Source organism: Triturus cristatus, chromosome 7 (assembly GCF_964204655.1).
Source record: "Triturus cristatus chromosome 7, aTriCri1.1, whole genome shotgun sequence".
NCBI lineage: Eukaryota > Metazoa > Chordata > Amphibia > Caudata > Salamandridae > Triturus > Triturus cristatus.
The window spans coordinates 1,262,886,145-1,262,902,850 of NC_140590.1; the positions used below are offsets into that span (position 1 = coordinate 1,262,886,145).

General features: G+C 41.8%; 1 protein-coding gene across 6 annotated transcripts in view; it reads right to left on the reverse strand.

Moving 5' to 3' along the window:
* Positions 1-16,706, reverse strand: part of LOC146811779 (CD276 antigen-like) — a 296,310-nt gene that overhangs the window by 66,541 nt on the left and 213,063 nt on the right. For all 6 annotated transcript variants that reach the window (XM_085618764.1, XM_085618769.1, XM_085618766.1 and 3 more), the window contains one exon: positions 15,960-16,251. In XM_085618764.1, the coding sequence (XP_085474890.1) occupies positions 15,960-16,251 (292 nt within the window). The remainder of the gene's footprint in view (positions 1-15,959; positions 16,252-16,706) is intronic.

A 16,706-nucleotide genomic window follows, 5' to 3' on the forward strand; every position in this document is an offset into this window, starting at 1 on the left:
CTGAATAATTTCAGCGCATATTGTACGGCAAAACAACTATCAGTAAACATGGACAAAACAATGATTCTGTGCTTCGGTAAGAGGAATACGAAGTGTAATTGGTATCTGGGTCAAACCAAACTAGATATTGTAAATGAATATAAATATCTTGGAATGTGGTTTACAAATTCTATGAAGTGGGGTATGCACCTTGAGGCAAAGAAAGTAAAAGCACAGCTGGCGGTATGTGGGTTGAAAAGATTCAATCAAAGTTATGGTGATATGTCTCATAAACCTCTATTGAGGGTCTATAAAGCAATAATTCCCCCACAACTCCAATATGGTTCAGAAATCTTCTGTATCGATGGTAAAAGCTCCTGGGACAAAGAGGAAGGGAAATGCCTAAAATCTTTATTGTCCCTGCTAAGTGCAGCAATGATTCAAGCTATTAGACTGGAAGCAGGGCTGATAGCATGGAATATTCAGGTGCAGCAAGGTTTACTCCGATTTTGGAATAGTTTGGGTCATGAGGAGGTCACAAAGGTATCTCAATGGTGTTTGAAAGAGATCCAAGTTAGTGAGTTAAAATGGGCTAAAACCACAAGAAGCAAACTTCAAACTATCTGTGACCACCTGAAAGTGAAAATAGATCCGAAGACATTAAAAATTAATGTAACAAAGAGTGTACTCAAATTGCAGGGAAAAGAACTGTCAAGAGAAATAGACCGGGAGTATTTGAGTAGGAAAGATTCTGTAAAATGTATGAGCAAAAGTTGGGAGAAAGATATAAGCTATCCCTATTTAGATATATTACCAAATCAATGGTTAAGAAGGGAAGTCTTAAAGATAAGAATTGGAATAAATCCGGCTGTTACAAATAGTGCAATAAAATCAGGCCTAATGCAACCTGATGGTAAATGTATGTGTAAGATGGGGATGAAATGTAACATTTTACACATTTTATTGGATTTTCGAAAATGTTTACAATTACGTAAATTATTTCTTCGCCCGCTCTTTTTAAAGTATAATGTGAAGGTGCGCTTGCAAGCATGGGAGCTTCTTGCGGATATGGAAAATTTAGATACTGCGATAGCCATTGGGAAATATATGCAGGGTGTATATAAGTTTCCTAATTCATTAGAGGCTTAAGCACAGAAAAGCGTATCGCTATATAAAATTACTGTTTTTAAAATTTTAGGTATGAAGTTTTAAGGTATATATGATGTTTTTATTGTTGGGAATAAGAATTTTTAATGTGTGTACTCTTTTAAATACTATTGTATGATCTGTAGTTTAAAGAGTTAATGGTCTAAATAAACTTTATGTTGAACTGAAACTGAACTATTCCCAACGAGGAAGATGGCCCAAGTAAACACTTTTCACTTTGCGAATCCGTTACCACCACCTTTGGAGTGCTTGTAACTGATCAATGATTTCCAAGCATTGATACATACCTTACAGAATTGCAATTATGAGTAACACATATTTTACACCCCTACCAAACTGAAATTTAGTTTGAATCAATACATCAAGTTTAAGAGTCAGAAATGTTTCTCTGACTTGCAAAATAGATTCGATATATACCATGAAGTCAATTTGCAGTCACAAACCCTATTAATCTGAATTGCACGGTTTGCAACAATAATATGGCTTTGTACATCTGGACCATGGTGAGTAGTTTTATATACTTAGCGAAGCTTGTGCAATGATACTAGGGAAATATGTAAACCCGGTCTATTATGCTTTAACCAGAACTACAGATTTGTGTGGATTTCATTTGAATGTGACGAAGAACAGTGCATTTTTCTGACTTCACCTGAAGGACATGTTGTTCAGTTTTGCAGTCTGTCTTAGAGACAGTGCATTCCACAGCCTAGAGTCCACCATGGACTAGCAGAATTTTACTTTTGTGTTTCCAACACTCAAAAGATTGTTGGGTGATTAGGTGTGCTGTCACTGAGAACAGGCTCCTGTTCAGCACATAGTTCCAATTCACAAAGGTAAACATACATATGTAAATGTACTCATGTATATATTTTCTCATTCACTAGGTGTAACTTTCTACTGTTTTGGCCATTCACCATTTCCAAGTGGAGATTTACACCAAGGTGTAGACTGACATGCTGCCCCATCATCAAATGAGAGGGCGTTGAGGTGGTGTAATGTAATACACGAAATGTAGGGTAGATTCATAGAGTGCTGATTGTCACCCGTGAAGGTATCCAGACGCTGAATAGGTGAGAGTAGGCATGTGGTAAGGCTTGGCCTGAGTACAGGCAGTCTCATTGGTCCCGCAGGCCAAATCTTCAGCTTTTTGCGGAATTCAAGAAGTGAAGACCAGGCCCTGGTGGTTTGGGGGGGAGATCATTCCAGGATTTTGTGACTTGGTACAATGATCGACCGCCTTTTCTGCTTATTTGGATGTTGGGTGTGTGTGCAAGTTAGAGTGATCCTGAGCGAAGTAGTCTGGTGGGTTGCTGGAACAGTAGCCGGTGATTGAGTTATGTGGGTCCCATGTTGTGAAATGAAATTAAATAAAGATTTATAAAGTGCACTGCTGCCTGGAGGCGTTTAGGCTCTAGCTGATAAAGAATAAACCAAAACAGCTGTCCTAAACATATTAATAAGAGCAGACTACTGATTGAAGAGCCATGTTTTCAAACTTTCTTAGAAGGCATCAGACCTGTCATTTTCTTGAGGTCAGGTGGAAGAGTATTCCAAAGCTTGGAAGTACAGATAATGAAGCTTCTGCCGCCCCACTTAGATCTTCTGACTTTGGGAACAATTACATTAAACGCTGAAGATGAGTGTAAGGACCTGGAGGGAGAGTACCATTGGAAGCTTTGTTTTAAGTAGTCAGGGCCAGGCTCATGCAGGGCCTGAAAAGACATACAAAGTGCTTTAAAATCAATGCATTTCTTCATGAGGGGCAATTAAGTTTGGTCAAGGCTTGAGAGGCAAATTGTGTAGTGACTTGAATGCATGTGTGAGAAGTTTGAGCGGGAAGTGCTTTTGGATGGGGAGCCAGTGGAGCTCACTGAGGAGTGGTGTGGTGTGGGACCAGCAAGTGGGGTTGCGAATGAGTCTGGCAGCGGCATTTTGAATGGTGTGAAGTCTGCAAAGAAAATGAGTTAGAATACCAATGGTGACTGCGTTGTTGTAGTCTAATCTACTTGTGAATAGGGCCTGCATTATAGTACGTCTGGTGTCCAGTGGGAGCCACTTGAAGAATTTTACCTAACATACGGAGGATGTGAAAGCATGCTGAGATGACGATGTTGACCTGGGACTTCATGGTGAGGTTGGTGTCCAGGATGAGGCCTAGGTTCCTAGTGTGGTCAGTTGGGGTGGGTGTGGGTCCGAGTTTAGCAGACTGCCAAGAGGAGTCCCAAGGTGAGCTCTTTCAGCACTTCAGTGTTGTCGGATGCAGTTCTCCTTCATCCATTTGGCCATGCTGGCCATGCATTGTTGGAAGTTTGTCTTAGTGATGACAGTGTATTCTGAGAGGGTATAAATTAGCTGGATGTCATCAGAGTAGATGATGTTGATTCCAGGGGGTTAGTCAGAGGAGTCATGTATATGTTGAAAAGTGTGGGGCTGAGTGATGATCCCTGAGGGACTCCACAGATGAGGTCCTTGGGTTCTGAAGTGAACTGCACTAGCATGACTCGTTGTGTTCTTCCGGAGATGAAGGAAGCTATTCATTTGAGTACAAGTCCTTGAATTCCCACTGTGTGTAGTCTGGCAATGAGTGTGTGGCAGGTGATGGTGTCAAAAGCAGCAGTGAGTTAGATGAGGATAAGGTTGGCGATCTGTCTATAGTCGAAGATGGTGCGAATGTCGTCTGTGGCAGCGATGAGAGCTGTTTCGGTGGTGTGGTTGTTTTGGAATCCTGATTGCAAGTCAGCCACAAGTTTGTAGTATTCAAGTGGTCAGAGAGTTGTCTGTTGATGATTTTTTCTATCACTTTGGCTGGGAAGGGGAGTGGCAAGATGGGTCGGTAGTTGCTGAGTGCTTCATGGTCAGCTGAGGGTTTTTAGAGTAGGGCGGTGACTTTTGTGTGTTTCCAGCTGGGAAGGTGACTGTGTTGAGAGAGGTGTTGATGATGAAAGTGAGTGCTTCGCTGTCATGGTTCTTCCCAGGTTGTAGATATGGTGAGGTCAGAGGTCTGTGGGCAACCCCAAGTGCACTGTCTTTATTATGGTTGCAATGTTCTGAATGGATAGAGGTTTCATGATGTCAGTTGATAGTCTTTGCTGATGAGGTTAGCATACTGGGAAGCTCAATGGGGGTTGGCTTTGTTTCAAAGTTGCTGTAAATGTTTGTGATTTTTCAGTGGAAGAAGTTGGAGTGTTTGTTGCAGACTAAGTGTACGGGCGATGGTGTTGGTTGCAGCTGGTGGGTTGGTGAATTCCTTGACGATGAAGAAAAGTTCCTTGCAGTTGTTGGAGCTAGATTCGATTCTCAGGGTCAGGACCTTTTTCTTGGTCTCTTTCACCTGATATGATAGGGTCTAAGTGCAGTCTTGTAGGTGTTTTTTGCAATGCTTCCTTGGGTGGTTCTTCATTTCCTTTAGAGTTGTTTGCAAACTCTCTTGGACTCTCTGAGGTCAGCATTGTACCAGCTAGCTTATTTGTTGGATCTTTTGGGTTTCATGTTTTTCAGGGGCACCAGGGTATTGGTGAAGATGGCGATCCAGTTGTTGAAGTTGTTTGTGTACTGATGAGGTCATCGGTGTGGTGTGGGTAGCATAGCTGGAGGGCGTTCAGCCCATTCCGTTTCTGTAACTTTCCTCCAGCAGCTGCTTGAGGTATTGCTAGACTCCATAGGGATGGTCCTGTCATGGGAAAGTGGATGATGGAATGGTCAGTCCATGTGAGTGGATTGATGCGTTGGACTTTAAACTTGTCGCTGGAGGAGAAGATGGGGTCCAGGGTACGTCTAGCAATGTGGGTAGGGCCTAGTAAGAGTTAAGTGAGGTCGAGGTTCTATAGACTTTCAAGCAAGTCTGTGGAGTTTGAGTCCATGGTGTTGTTGAGATCACCTAGGAGTCTGAGGTATTAGTACCCATGGAAGGGGTGCAGTGAGGTTGGTGAGGAGGTTGCTAAAGTGTGTGCCAGGTCCTGGGAGCTACTAGGCTTTGATAGATGGTTTACAGTCTGCCTTAAGCTTGAAGTGCATGTGTTCCATAAAAGTGACTTCTGGGTCAGTGTAAGAAGAATACTTGATGGTGTCTCTGTGGATTATGGTGACCCCTCCTCCTGGTTTATAGGTTCAGTCCTGGTGCAGGATTTTGTATCTGGCAGGGATGGTTGAAAGAATGTCCGGGGCCGATGTGTGGTTGAGACAGGTTTTGGTGAGGAAGACGAGGTTCTGTATGCTGGAGTCGACTGAATTGTTGAATGTTCTACTGTTTATAATTTGTCTCTTGAACAAAAAATATTGTAGCTTAATCTTCGCTAGCTGTCTTTCCTTGCGATGTCTGGGATTAACTACCTGCGTGAGCTTGAGTTCTGTCAAAGAAAAAGTCTCCGACAGTTCCCTAATTTTCATATTTCCTAATTTATAAAGATTGTCCTGATCAGCAACGATCCCCCGCATAGTCCCTTAGAATGCCTCCCACACATTTTCAATGTAAGAGATTTGTTTGTTCTCATAACACAAACTAGTCTGGACATTAATTTGTTCAACAAAAAGGCTCTTTATATGGACCAATGATTGGGGAAGACTGTTTTCTCAGAAAAAGTAACATATAGGCTAATAGCAGCATGATCCGATAAATAATTTGAAGTGATCGAAGGAGAAAAGATCAACAGAGTAAAAAAATACTAGAGGCAGAGCAGAAACAGGAAGAAAAAAAGTTTAACTCTTACATGATGGATAAAGAGTTTGTCAAGGATATAACAAACTATGTTCTTCCTTAAGCCTCTGCATCGCTCTAGCAACTTTGGGTTTACGTTGGTGGGACACCAGCCTGCTTATATCTACCTCTGTCTTTTGTGCAAAATTAACATCGCCACCAATTATTATTTTATTAGGAAAGCTCACCAAATTAAGTGACAAGTCACATAGTGGCTGACGGTCATCAGTGGTTGGGCCAAAAAATTACGCCAGGGAACACTTTTCGCTATTAATTTGAATTTCTACCACTGCCATCTACTGGATGGATCGGAAACCCCTTGCCCTTCTCTACCCACAAACTTCCTACTTGTGAGAAGCACAACACCTCTAAGAAAAGCAGATCCAGAGGAATGAACCACAAGTTGGATATGGGCTCCATTTTACTGATAATATCTTAGATTTTTAAATATGAGTCTCATGTAGAACAAAACAAGTGTTGTTTTCTGCTCAACGAGCCAATGGATAACTGTCCTCCATTTGCATGGGTTATTCAGCCCATTAATATTCACTGAAACAATCTTGCAACTGAAACCAAAAATCTCAAACTAGTCCTAATATAACACTACACCTAAAATACCTTGCTACTTCCTCACCATCCACCGGGTCTACTTAGTTAAATTGCTTTGACCAGCTCCTGCAAGAAACATTTTTCTCCCCAACATACTTGCCACAGCCCTAATTAAGAGCTGCTATGCCAGCCCTCAGCCCCAAACTCATACCTCACTAGCAACCCAAAAAACCCAATCCTCTCCCCACCAACCCCCACCCTCCCACTGAGACTCTAAGTCGCCCAGTGACAGTGCCCCTACTTTCCACCTTCTGATGCAGTGTTTGCACCTTCCTGAGGCCCCAATTAGCTGGGGACATCCCCCGTCACCTAAACATAGGTGCTGCAAAGTAACAGACTTATATACACTTCACTTGCTTTTTCTCTTACAGAAAAACATTTTGAATGATTTGAAATCACAGCACAATTATAGCCTTTTCATATTGCAAGACAGCCCCAATTAACTCCTCCCCCCAGAGCCATTCACTGCTTCACTTAAATTCATCAGCCTCAATTCATGAAGCCAAATTCTGAGGACCCTGCAGTTCACCCTTAGCAGTTTCTAAGACTGCATTTCAGACAAATAGTTTTGTGTTGTCTCAATGTAATTCAAAACCTTAAATGTTCCCTTAAACAGAGCTTTCAATCTAGCAGGCTGCAGAAGCCTGGCTTGACCCCCTGTCACTTGAAAAACAGAGATCATCTGCCTAAACTCCTTCTGTCTTTTAGAGATCTCATACAACATATTAAGAAAGACCTGCACATTTTACCCCTCTCTCATTTTAACTCATTTTTACTTCATCACACTATTAAGCACCTTCTCCCGGATTCGATATTCCCTGAAATTCACCACCATTGTATGTGGTGTGCCCGCATATTCCAAAAAGTCAGATCATCTGTAAATCCTTGCAGCATGTGAGTATGAATCAAATCATCCACTAATTCATTAGCAGGATCAGCCTTTCATTCCTCCTGCTCTGGTATCCCCACAAATCTAAAATTAGTCCGTCTTGCCTCCAGATGTTGTTTCACAGAGCAAAGTTCTTTTTTATGAATGGCGTTGGTTTTCAGCAATTCACTGAGTATTTTCAAGATCTGAAATCCTTTTTGACATTGTCTCCATTTGTACCGCATATTTCTCAAAAACCTTCTCCATTTTGCCATCCTAGTATATAGTGTCTGAGCAAGTGAAGTTTGGGATGTCTTTAGCGCCTGAATTTCAGCCAGAATTGTTAACACTAAAGATTCAATTTTTGTATGGGCCCCATACTTCTCATAGTCCATACCACCCAACTCAGCACTTTTGGACTGCTTTGTGAGGGGCTGGATGAGGGCCCCACAACCTCAAGTATCCCTCTTTCGCCCTCATTTATATATGTAGCTGACTTTTCATTCATGGCAGCTCGATGTACTATGGTAAACAGTGGAAACAGTTTCTCCATGGAAATTGGGTTTAGCTGGCTAGAGACCAAATTTGTTGCAGTGATGGAAGAGGACGCTGTACCAACCTTCCAATTTATCGGAATAATCGAGCTGGGTACCAGCGCAGCAATCCTTGGACCATCCGACTTATCCACATCGGAGACTAAATTTGCCACTGCTCCTTGCTTGCTGGCCCATACATCCATAGCCATGCTACTGTTCAAAGATCGAGTTTCAAGGTGCAAATCCACCATATTTTCCACATCATAGCCCAGTAGGGAGCTGGTCTCTTGAGCATCACTATTGGATGTCAGTGATTTCCTTCTTCCTTGATCTGTTATGACCACATGGAGCTTTAACACCGTATCGTCACAGGACAGACGTTTGTTTCCGCAGCTACCTAAAATTCTTTAACCCGGCCACCAGACACAAATCTGCTTTCCCCCTCTGCCCTAAGAATTGCAAGATGAGTCTTGGATTTAGCAGAAACACAAGAGGCACTTCTTTTTGTTGCCAGCCCCTTGCACCAATCTTTAGTGTAGCTTTCTAAGGCTTTCCTCACTGGGGCTGATAAATTGGCATCAGATTTCTGTTTTGCCATGGCTAAACATACTTAGGTCATACAGATTTTAAACTGGAAACATGGCTTATGAAATGCTTAGAGAACGGTCTTTCACCACTAGTGCAGAACCCAGCCGAAGTGGAGGAAAACCGAAAACCAGAGAAGCCTGTTCTCCTTCCAGAGGATACTCCAACCTCGACTCCCAGCTCCCCAGGAACCCGATGCTGTTTCCCCCAGACCGGCAGAGCATCCAGCCATGTTCAGTCAAGCAGGGTGGCCTGGTCTTTTCCTGTAATTTTGGCTTTTCTGGCGCCTTATAATCTGCTAAAGAGCCTTAATCCTTCTCCCTCCTGAACTCACTTGCAGACCAAGGTGGGTCCAGCACCACCAACACTCTTGAGCAGCGACAAAACCTCTTGAATCCTTGACTGAAATCAAGCAATGTGAGAGTAAGTGCATGTTCACCTCAAGCAGCCTGCAGCCCTAAATGCAGGTGCCGCCATGTCTCAGCTCAGGGGCATGGCCTCCGACTCACTACGCGTCAGGCGACGTGTACACGTATCGCCTCCCAGTTTTGAGATGGAAATTACTAGAGTGGCCATTATTTGGAGTACCAACATTAAAGAGACCACTGCCCCCTACACCTGATGGCATTCAGCAGTCAATTCAAAATGTAGCAGAGGGGGTAGCGGTTTTGGTTGTCTTGACAAACTGTCAACATTACCAGGTTTTCTGCTAATCTCGACTGGGGTGGGTAAAAGAAATTGCGATGACACTGCTGTTGACAATTGCCCCATGGGTAGTCCCTCTTTGGCTGCAGATATGAACCGGATGGATCCTCCGGTGCCACCTGCAATGTCACGTACCGAGCTAGGAGTAAGTGGCTGGAAGAATGACTTGAATAAGTTTTGGGTTGAGATTCACCAGTCAGACACTTTCCAGTGTCAAACTTGTGAGTACCTCATGACTTGTAGACTCTAATAAAAATCACAGAGATCGCTTCTCTATGACCAGATATTAGTTGTACCAAGAGTATCGCTTGCACAGCTGAATGGTGATAGCTACTGATGAGCCGGCCTCTGAAAACTTAAACTCAATGGCAGAATCTAATGGCTGAGGTGACTATTAGGCAACTGGCCTCTTGGATTCAGAAGCACAAGAAAATGATCAGCTATTAATAGTGGAACAGAGCTCAGCAGACAATTTGACAGCAAAAGCTTGTTCAGCTTCACCTCGGTAATGCCAAGATTCAAACTGTAATACCTACAACAGGATATATATATATATGTGTGTGTGTGTACGTTATAAATGTGAGTATTAGGTAAGTATTAAGGCACTGTCCATTCATTCACAGACCTCCAATCAGAATTTAGTCTACATTAGTTTTCTTAGATACCTACTTCTCATGCATACTGTCCCTATGTCTAAGTGTCTAAGACACTATACCCCAATTTATCTCACTCAAGGTTAAACTGTAGATGGGTAAAGACAAAACATTTCAATACTATATTGTTTATTGGTAGTTAATACCCCCCTGACTCTTTCCTGCAGCCTTCATGAGACATGAGAATCAGATTTGGGTTGGCTTGAAGAAGAGAAATGGAAGGAAGGCCCTTATGCCCCAGAGGGAGATGGGGATATCATCGCAATTCAGATTGATCTAATTTAAGTACTTGCACCATGTCTAGTTTGCACAGAAGATACATTGGAGGTTCCAATGGGGTGCCACTACTCTGAGCCTGAGATGTGGAGACCGGCAGAGCAATTTTTTTCACAACATGGTTTTGCCCAGTGATATAGACCCTTTGGCAGAGGCTGTCACAGGCGTTGGGCACGGCAGCTGGACCTCACTCCAAAACCAGCCCTTCTAAATATACTATTAGACTCACACAAACATGCACTATTGCAAATTTGTTTCAAAAATGCAAAATGAGACATATTGCACAAATATCAGGCTGCAGAACCCCAAGACTTTAGAATCTGGGTACCAGCCCTAAATCACTGTATGGCCCTTCAAATACATCTCTATAAAGCCTGAGGGCACCTTCAGAACATTACAAATTTGGGATAGTGTTGTGATAAGAGAGAGGACCAATTTGATAGCACTCCAGGGGAAGCGGATTAGGAAACAAAGGTTGATATATGAGGCCAGTAATTGCTAAAAAGTGCTTATTTCTTCATGAAATGATCACAGATGAAAAGAGCAGACATTTTTTTCAATTTTCTGGAAGTTTACCTAATGGCAGCGATTTCAGTTGCACAGACTTTTGCCAGGAATGGGACGGGTGAATTCTGCACATCTAACTGCTTGTAAAATGTGTTGTCAACAAATTTAAAATAAATACAAAATGAAATGCAAACTTATTTTTCTTTAATATAATGTGTGTTTGAGCGTACAAAAATAATGTGCATTTGAGGCAGAAAGGTTGCGGCTAAATCAGGGGGCACCTGAAAGAATACAAAAAATCCAGCGGAAACTTGAAAATGGCCGTCAGGAATACAGGATAAAACTTGATCAGAAATGTAAAGCTCAGTGGCTGACAAGATCTATGCAGAATTTTGAATCTGGAGAAAAGGCAGGAGCACTTCTGGCATGGAAAGCCAGAGCGGACTGTGGAAAGAACCACATTAATGAATTAATTATAAATGAAAAGGGGGAGACATCCAGTAGATTGGTGGATATGCAAGCTTGGCTGCTTTTATCATTCTCTGAGATCTACAAGGAGGAGATGATACCAAATACCGAGACCCTCAAGACCTGGTAGGGGGAAAATCCCTATCAAATTTAACAGCCGAAAGTCGAGAAAGTTTAGATGCCCCAATAACGGAGGATGAAATCAGAGAGCAAATCAAGAGATGTAAAACCAAGAAAGCAGCAGGCACAAATGCACTTCCCAGCAAGGTTTATAAACTTCTCCTCGATGAGCTGGTCCCAAATATGGGTATTTTATTTAACTCGGTCTATCAGTCAGCGGGCAAGGTACCTAGGTCATGGAAAGAGGCAATTATAGTTCTTATTTTGAAACCTGCGAAGGACCCATTAAGGGCTGACTCCTATTAACCGATCTCCCTGCTGAATGCTGACTATAAGATCTTCATGAGCATTCTAGCAGGGAGGCTGGTTAAAATTGCCCCACAACTGAGTAATGCTCACCAGAAAGGATTTATCCCTAAAAGATAAATTCAAGAACAAACACAGCAACTAATCGGCAATATAGACCTGGCTACGGCCCGATCAGAACCCTTGGCCGTAGTGGCACTAGACGCGGCCAAGGCGTTCAATAGAGTCTGTTGGATATATTACTGGGAAGTGTTATGGTTGATGGGCTTTGGGCTTTTCTTTATTCAGACTTTGGCAAACTGTTATCAGGGGGCATCTGCTAAAATACTATTAAACAGGGTCTTAACATCTAGCTTTAATATCCTAAGAGAAACGAGACAGGGCTGCCCCCTATTATTTAATATCTATATAGAATCTCTGGCACAAGCAATAAGAGCAGATGATTTGATTACACCTTTTAAATCTTATCAACATAGCAGCAAGGTCGCCTTATATGCGGATGGCTTGCTGCTATATACTGACAATCCGGCGGTGGTAATACCAAGGGTTGAAACCCTGTTAGAGGAATTTGGATCTTTGTCGGGATATCTAGCCAACACCTCTAAAACAGAGGTGATGTGCTGGAATATCGACAACTGGGGCGGTAGAACAACTCAAGAGTTTGAATACCTGGGTATCATAATTGTTAAGGAAATTGAGAAAATCCTACACATTAATTTAAATAGGACCATAAAAGAAGTTGACCGATTATTACCTAGGTGGAAAAATCTCCCTTTAACAATTTACGGAAGGGTTAACCTAGTCAAAATGGTAATTGTCCCCAAACTAACGTATCTTTTTAACACCATTCCCCTTAATTTTCCAAAAATAGACATCAGTAAAATCCAGCACAAGATCGAGAGTTTCATCTGGGCTTATAAAGGCGCCAGATTAGCTTGGAGAAAGCTCAGGCGTGGCTAATTAAAGGTGGCCTGGCTCTCCCCGATATTAAGTGGTACTGTGTTGCCTTCCAATTTAAAAATATACGGATGTTGCTCACAAAGCCAGATGAGTCATCTTGGGGAAGACTTTTGGCCGAAATGACAAGGCAGGATGGTGGACACGGTTTACTGTATAAATTCGGGGCACCAAGGTACTTCAAAAAAGTTCGACTAAAAATATTGAAGGCTGCCCTTAGTTTGTGGTATAAGGTTAGAAGCAGAGGGGAGATAGGGTATTATCCCGAGTGTGCCCCTATTTGGGAATCCCCAGGGACCCCGCTATGTCTTAAGGATAGTCTTTCAATTCCAATCAAAAGAGCGGGTGTAACTATATGGTTAGACTTGTTAACATCAGAGGGGGCTCACCCATGGGAGGTTTTAAGAGCCAGGATTGGAAGTGGCTTTTCCAGATTTAAATACATGCAATTAGTCTTGTGGTTTGCAGCGGAGAAGAGGGAAATACATGGAGATTGGGAGTTGGAGAAATCTCTCCAAGATGCGAAGCTTAAGAGCAAGGAAATTTCAAAATGGTATAAGAAGTCCATGGAGGCAGATGAGAAGGATTATACATCACAACACTCAGTATGGAACCAGGTTCTCCTGGACTGCGATATCGAAGAACTATATGAACCTTCTTTGAAGCTTCTATATAAATCCGTCAAGCCGGCCAATCTTGAGAAGAATCATTTCTTTGTCATCAATCAATTATATTACTCACCCGCCAAGATAGCAAAGTTTGCTCCACTCTCTATTCCTAAATGCCCAAGATGTGACCTTATCAAGGCTAATGATCTCCATATTTTCTACGAGTGTCCCAGACTTAGTGCCTATTGGAGGGGAGTCGAGGAAGCCCTTTGCTGTATCTTTGGGGAGAAAATTACCTTAAATGTGACCCTGGTCTTTTTTGGGGATGATGGCGTGTTAAGTAAGAAGATGAGGTATGCACATAGAGGTTTACTGCTATATCTTGTTTTAATAGCACAGAGAGAAATTTGTATGAACTGGAGAGACCCCTTGCCCCCCAAGTTTGAAGTCTGGGTAAAAGCTGCTTCTACAATGGCTCAATTGGATCAGGGAAGAGGAAAAGAGAAAGGTTTGAACATCTGGCAGGCCTTTATATCGTGGGGTAGAGGCCTGGGACTGGTATAGCCCCTCTCGGTCCTATGGTTACACCAAGCCACCAACAACGGGGCAGGTCTGGCTTGGAGTACAGACCAAAGCGAACGCAGCAGCCGTGGGGTGCACAGGACGGAAGGGCGGCTTGTAAAGAATTGCACATGCTTTTTTGGTGACAAAAAAATAAAATGCATTTGCAAAGCTAATAGGTCTGGAGTTTGGCAAGTCTTGTTTTATCATGGTTTTTGCAAAATGTTATATATTGGAAAGCTGCTGGGCCCTCATTAAATCTATTAAAAAAAATGGCTAAAGGCAAAAGTGTTTTTTGTTCTCAAAAGGATACACTACCATGGAATAATGGTACACCCAGCACTGAAGGGAATTACCTTGTGTGTGGATGTGCTCCGTCTGAAAGAACAGTATGCCGTAACTCCTAGTCAAGTCAGTCAATGGCTGAGGTAGAATAACATTGCCCCATGATGCATGCTAAAGTGGGTGGTAGAAAAATGTGAATGTCACAATCACAGACTAAAGGGTGAATTCTGGCTGAAAACCCCCTTAAGAAACTATGTTGTAGATACTTTAAAACAAAATCTATAGGAATTGCCTAACACATACCTAAAAAAGCCATTGGTCTAGCATTGGCTGCTAGCCTCGCCTTTGAGAAAGGCGTCAAGGAAGAAGGGAAGAAAGTAAAGAGGAAAAGAGGAAATCAAGAAGGGTAAAAAAGGAAGGAAAGAAGGTTGCTAAAAGGAAGGAAGGCAGTGAAGAGGGCAAAAAGGGAAGAAAGTAAGGCAAAAAAGAAGAAAGGATTAAGTAAATTTAAATAAAGAAGGAAAGAAAAAGGGAAAAGAGACATGGAAGAAAGAAGAAAAGAAGGCAAAAAGAAAGAAGGGAAGAAAGAAAAAGGAAAAGAAAGAAAGAAAAAGAAAAAGAAAGAACAACAATTAAGAAGGAAAAAATGAAAGATGACAAAACAGAAAGAAAAAAGGAACGAAAGAAAGATAGAAAGAAGGCACAAAGGAAGATTAAAAGAAAGAAGGCAAAGGGAATGAAAGAAGGAAAGAAAAAGGAAAGACAGAACATGAAGAAATAAGGAAAGAAAGAAATGCAGTAAAAAAAAGATAGATATTAAAGAAAGAAGGCAAATTGAAGTTAGGCAAGAAAGAAAGAAGGCAAAAAAGAAAGGAACACAACTTAAAAAAGTAAAGCATTGAAAAAGAAAAGAAAGAAAGAAAGTAGGTAAAAAGAAAGAAGGAATGAAAGGCAAAAGAGAAAGAAGGAAAAAGAAAGAAGGAAAGAAAGAAACAAAGAAACAAACAAAGAAAAACAAAGAAACAAACAAAGAAAGAAATAAAGGAATGAAGGAAGGAAAGAAAGGGAAAGTAGGCAAAAAGAAAGAAGGAAAGAAAGAATGAATGAATGAATACATGAAATGCGAGAAAGAAAGAAAGTAAGAAAGAAAGAAAGAGGAAAATAGGCAAAATATAAGAATTAAGGAAAGAATGAATAAAAGAGAAATAAGGAAAAAAGAAAGAATGCATGAATAAAGAAGAAAAGGAAGAAAGAAATGGGAAAGGAGGAAAAAGAAAGTAAAATAAATAAACAAAAAGAGGGAAAGAAGGTAAGAAAGAAAGATACATGAAAAGAAAAAGGGAAGAAGGCAGCAAATAAAAAAGAAGGAAAAGAAAGGAAGAAGGAAAAAGGAAAGGCAAAAAAGAAAGAAAAGAAATGGAAAGCAATAAGGAAAGAAAAAGGAAAGAATTAAAGAAAAAAAGGAAAGAAAGATGATGGAAAGGAGGGGTCACAGTATAAAATAATGGATACTAAAACTCAAATTACACCCAACCTATGGTTAGATAAAACTTCTACAAGTGTGCTGTAAAGTAAACACCTCAAAGTTTGATTTTCTTTTTGGGCAAAGTTTATCAAAGAACCATAAGTGAAACCGAGTTCAGGAACACAATATAGTAATTAGCAGCAGACCACTTTAAAAGAAATTTACAACAGCTTTGGAAGGAGACAGAAACTGATGAAGCTGGAATGTGCCCTGTACTCACTTCAAATACATCCTACTATCCTATCAGGCAACACTGGAACAAAAAGGAACTCCCTTTGTGTGGATGTGCACCTCGTGAAACAGCAAAACACAATCACTCAAAGTGAAGTTAACCAGAGGCTTGCGTAAGCTGACCCATTGCCCCATGTTGTACGCTGAAGTGGGCGGAAGCAAAATGGGAAAGACACAACAACAAACCTGTGGGTGAAGAGAGGTGGCTGAAAGCCCCTTGAAGTACGTATATTATTCATGTTAATTAGTCAAATCAAAAGGTCTTGGCTAATGCCAGACCAATTAATGCTCCCTCAAAAAGGGAGAATATAATGTTTTACCTGTATACAAATGCAAATCTCTTCTTCTTGGTCCTCTCAAAATCACTATAGCTTGTCTCCAGTCGAGTGAGGTAGCTGTGTGTGAACTCAAAGTCCAACTCCACAGAGATTGAGAGACCGCTACGCATGTTCATGGTGTGAAGAGGCCTTCGCAGGGGGTCAGCATCTCCAGAGAGGCAATTAGGACTTTTATGGCTTTCAAATAGGAGAAGTAACTTCCTTGTGTGGAGTGGCAATCCCAGCAAAACAATCTCCACTCCAGCACCAACGCCGTTCTTCACAATCTTCCAGTCTGGAAGGTAGAGATAGGAGGTGCAGATGAGAATACTGACACAAGATGGCAGCAACCAAAAAACGTGATCCCATGCACACTTCTGTCAAAGCACTTCCGTTCTCGGTCACTCCTCTCTGCAACTGGATTATGACAAAATGACTACACAGCTTCCTATGCAAAATATGTTAAAGGGGTCCAAAAAATGTATTAAGTTCCCCTAAGATGCCCTGGTCTGAGTAGGGGCACCCTCCCCAAGTTATGCCCCTGATATTTCAGTCCCGGAACCCACACAGAATTCTAGAAACAAGCATCAATCCTGATTTTGCAGCTGACTCTGGTAGTGCTGCGATCCACCAACTGCAGGGCAGATCCACCTCCATTCTCATCTAGTGCATCACATGCTGCTCTAGTTCTAGGATGCAGACCCTCATTGTCAGTGTGTCATGCTCCTCTACTCACCCTTTGAGGTGGTC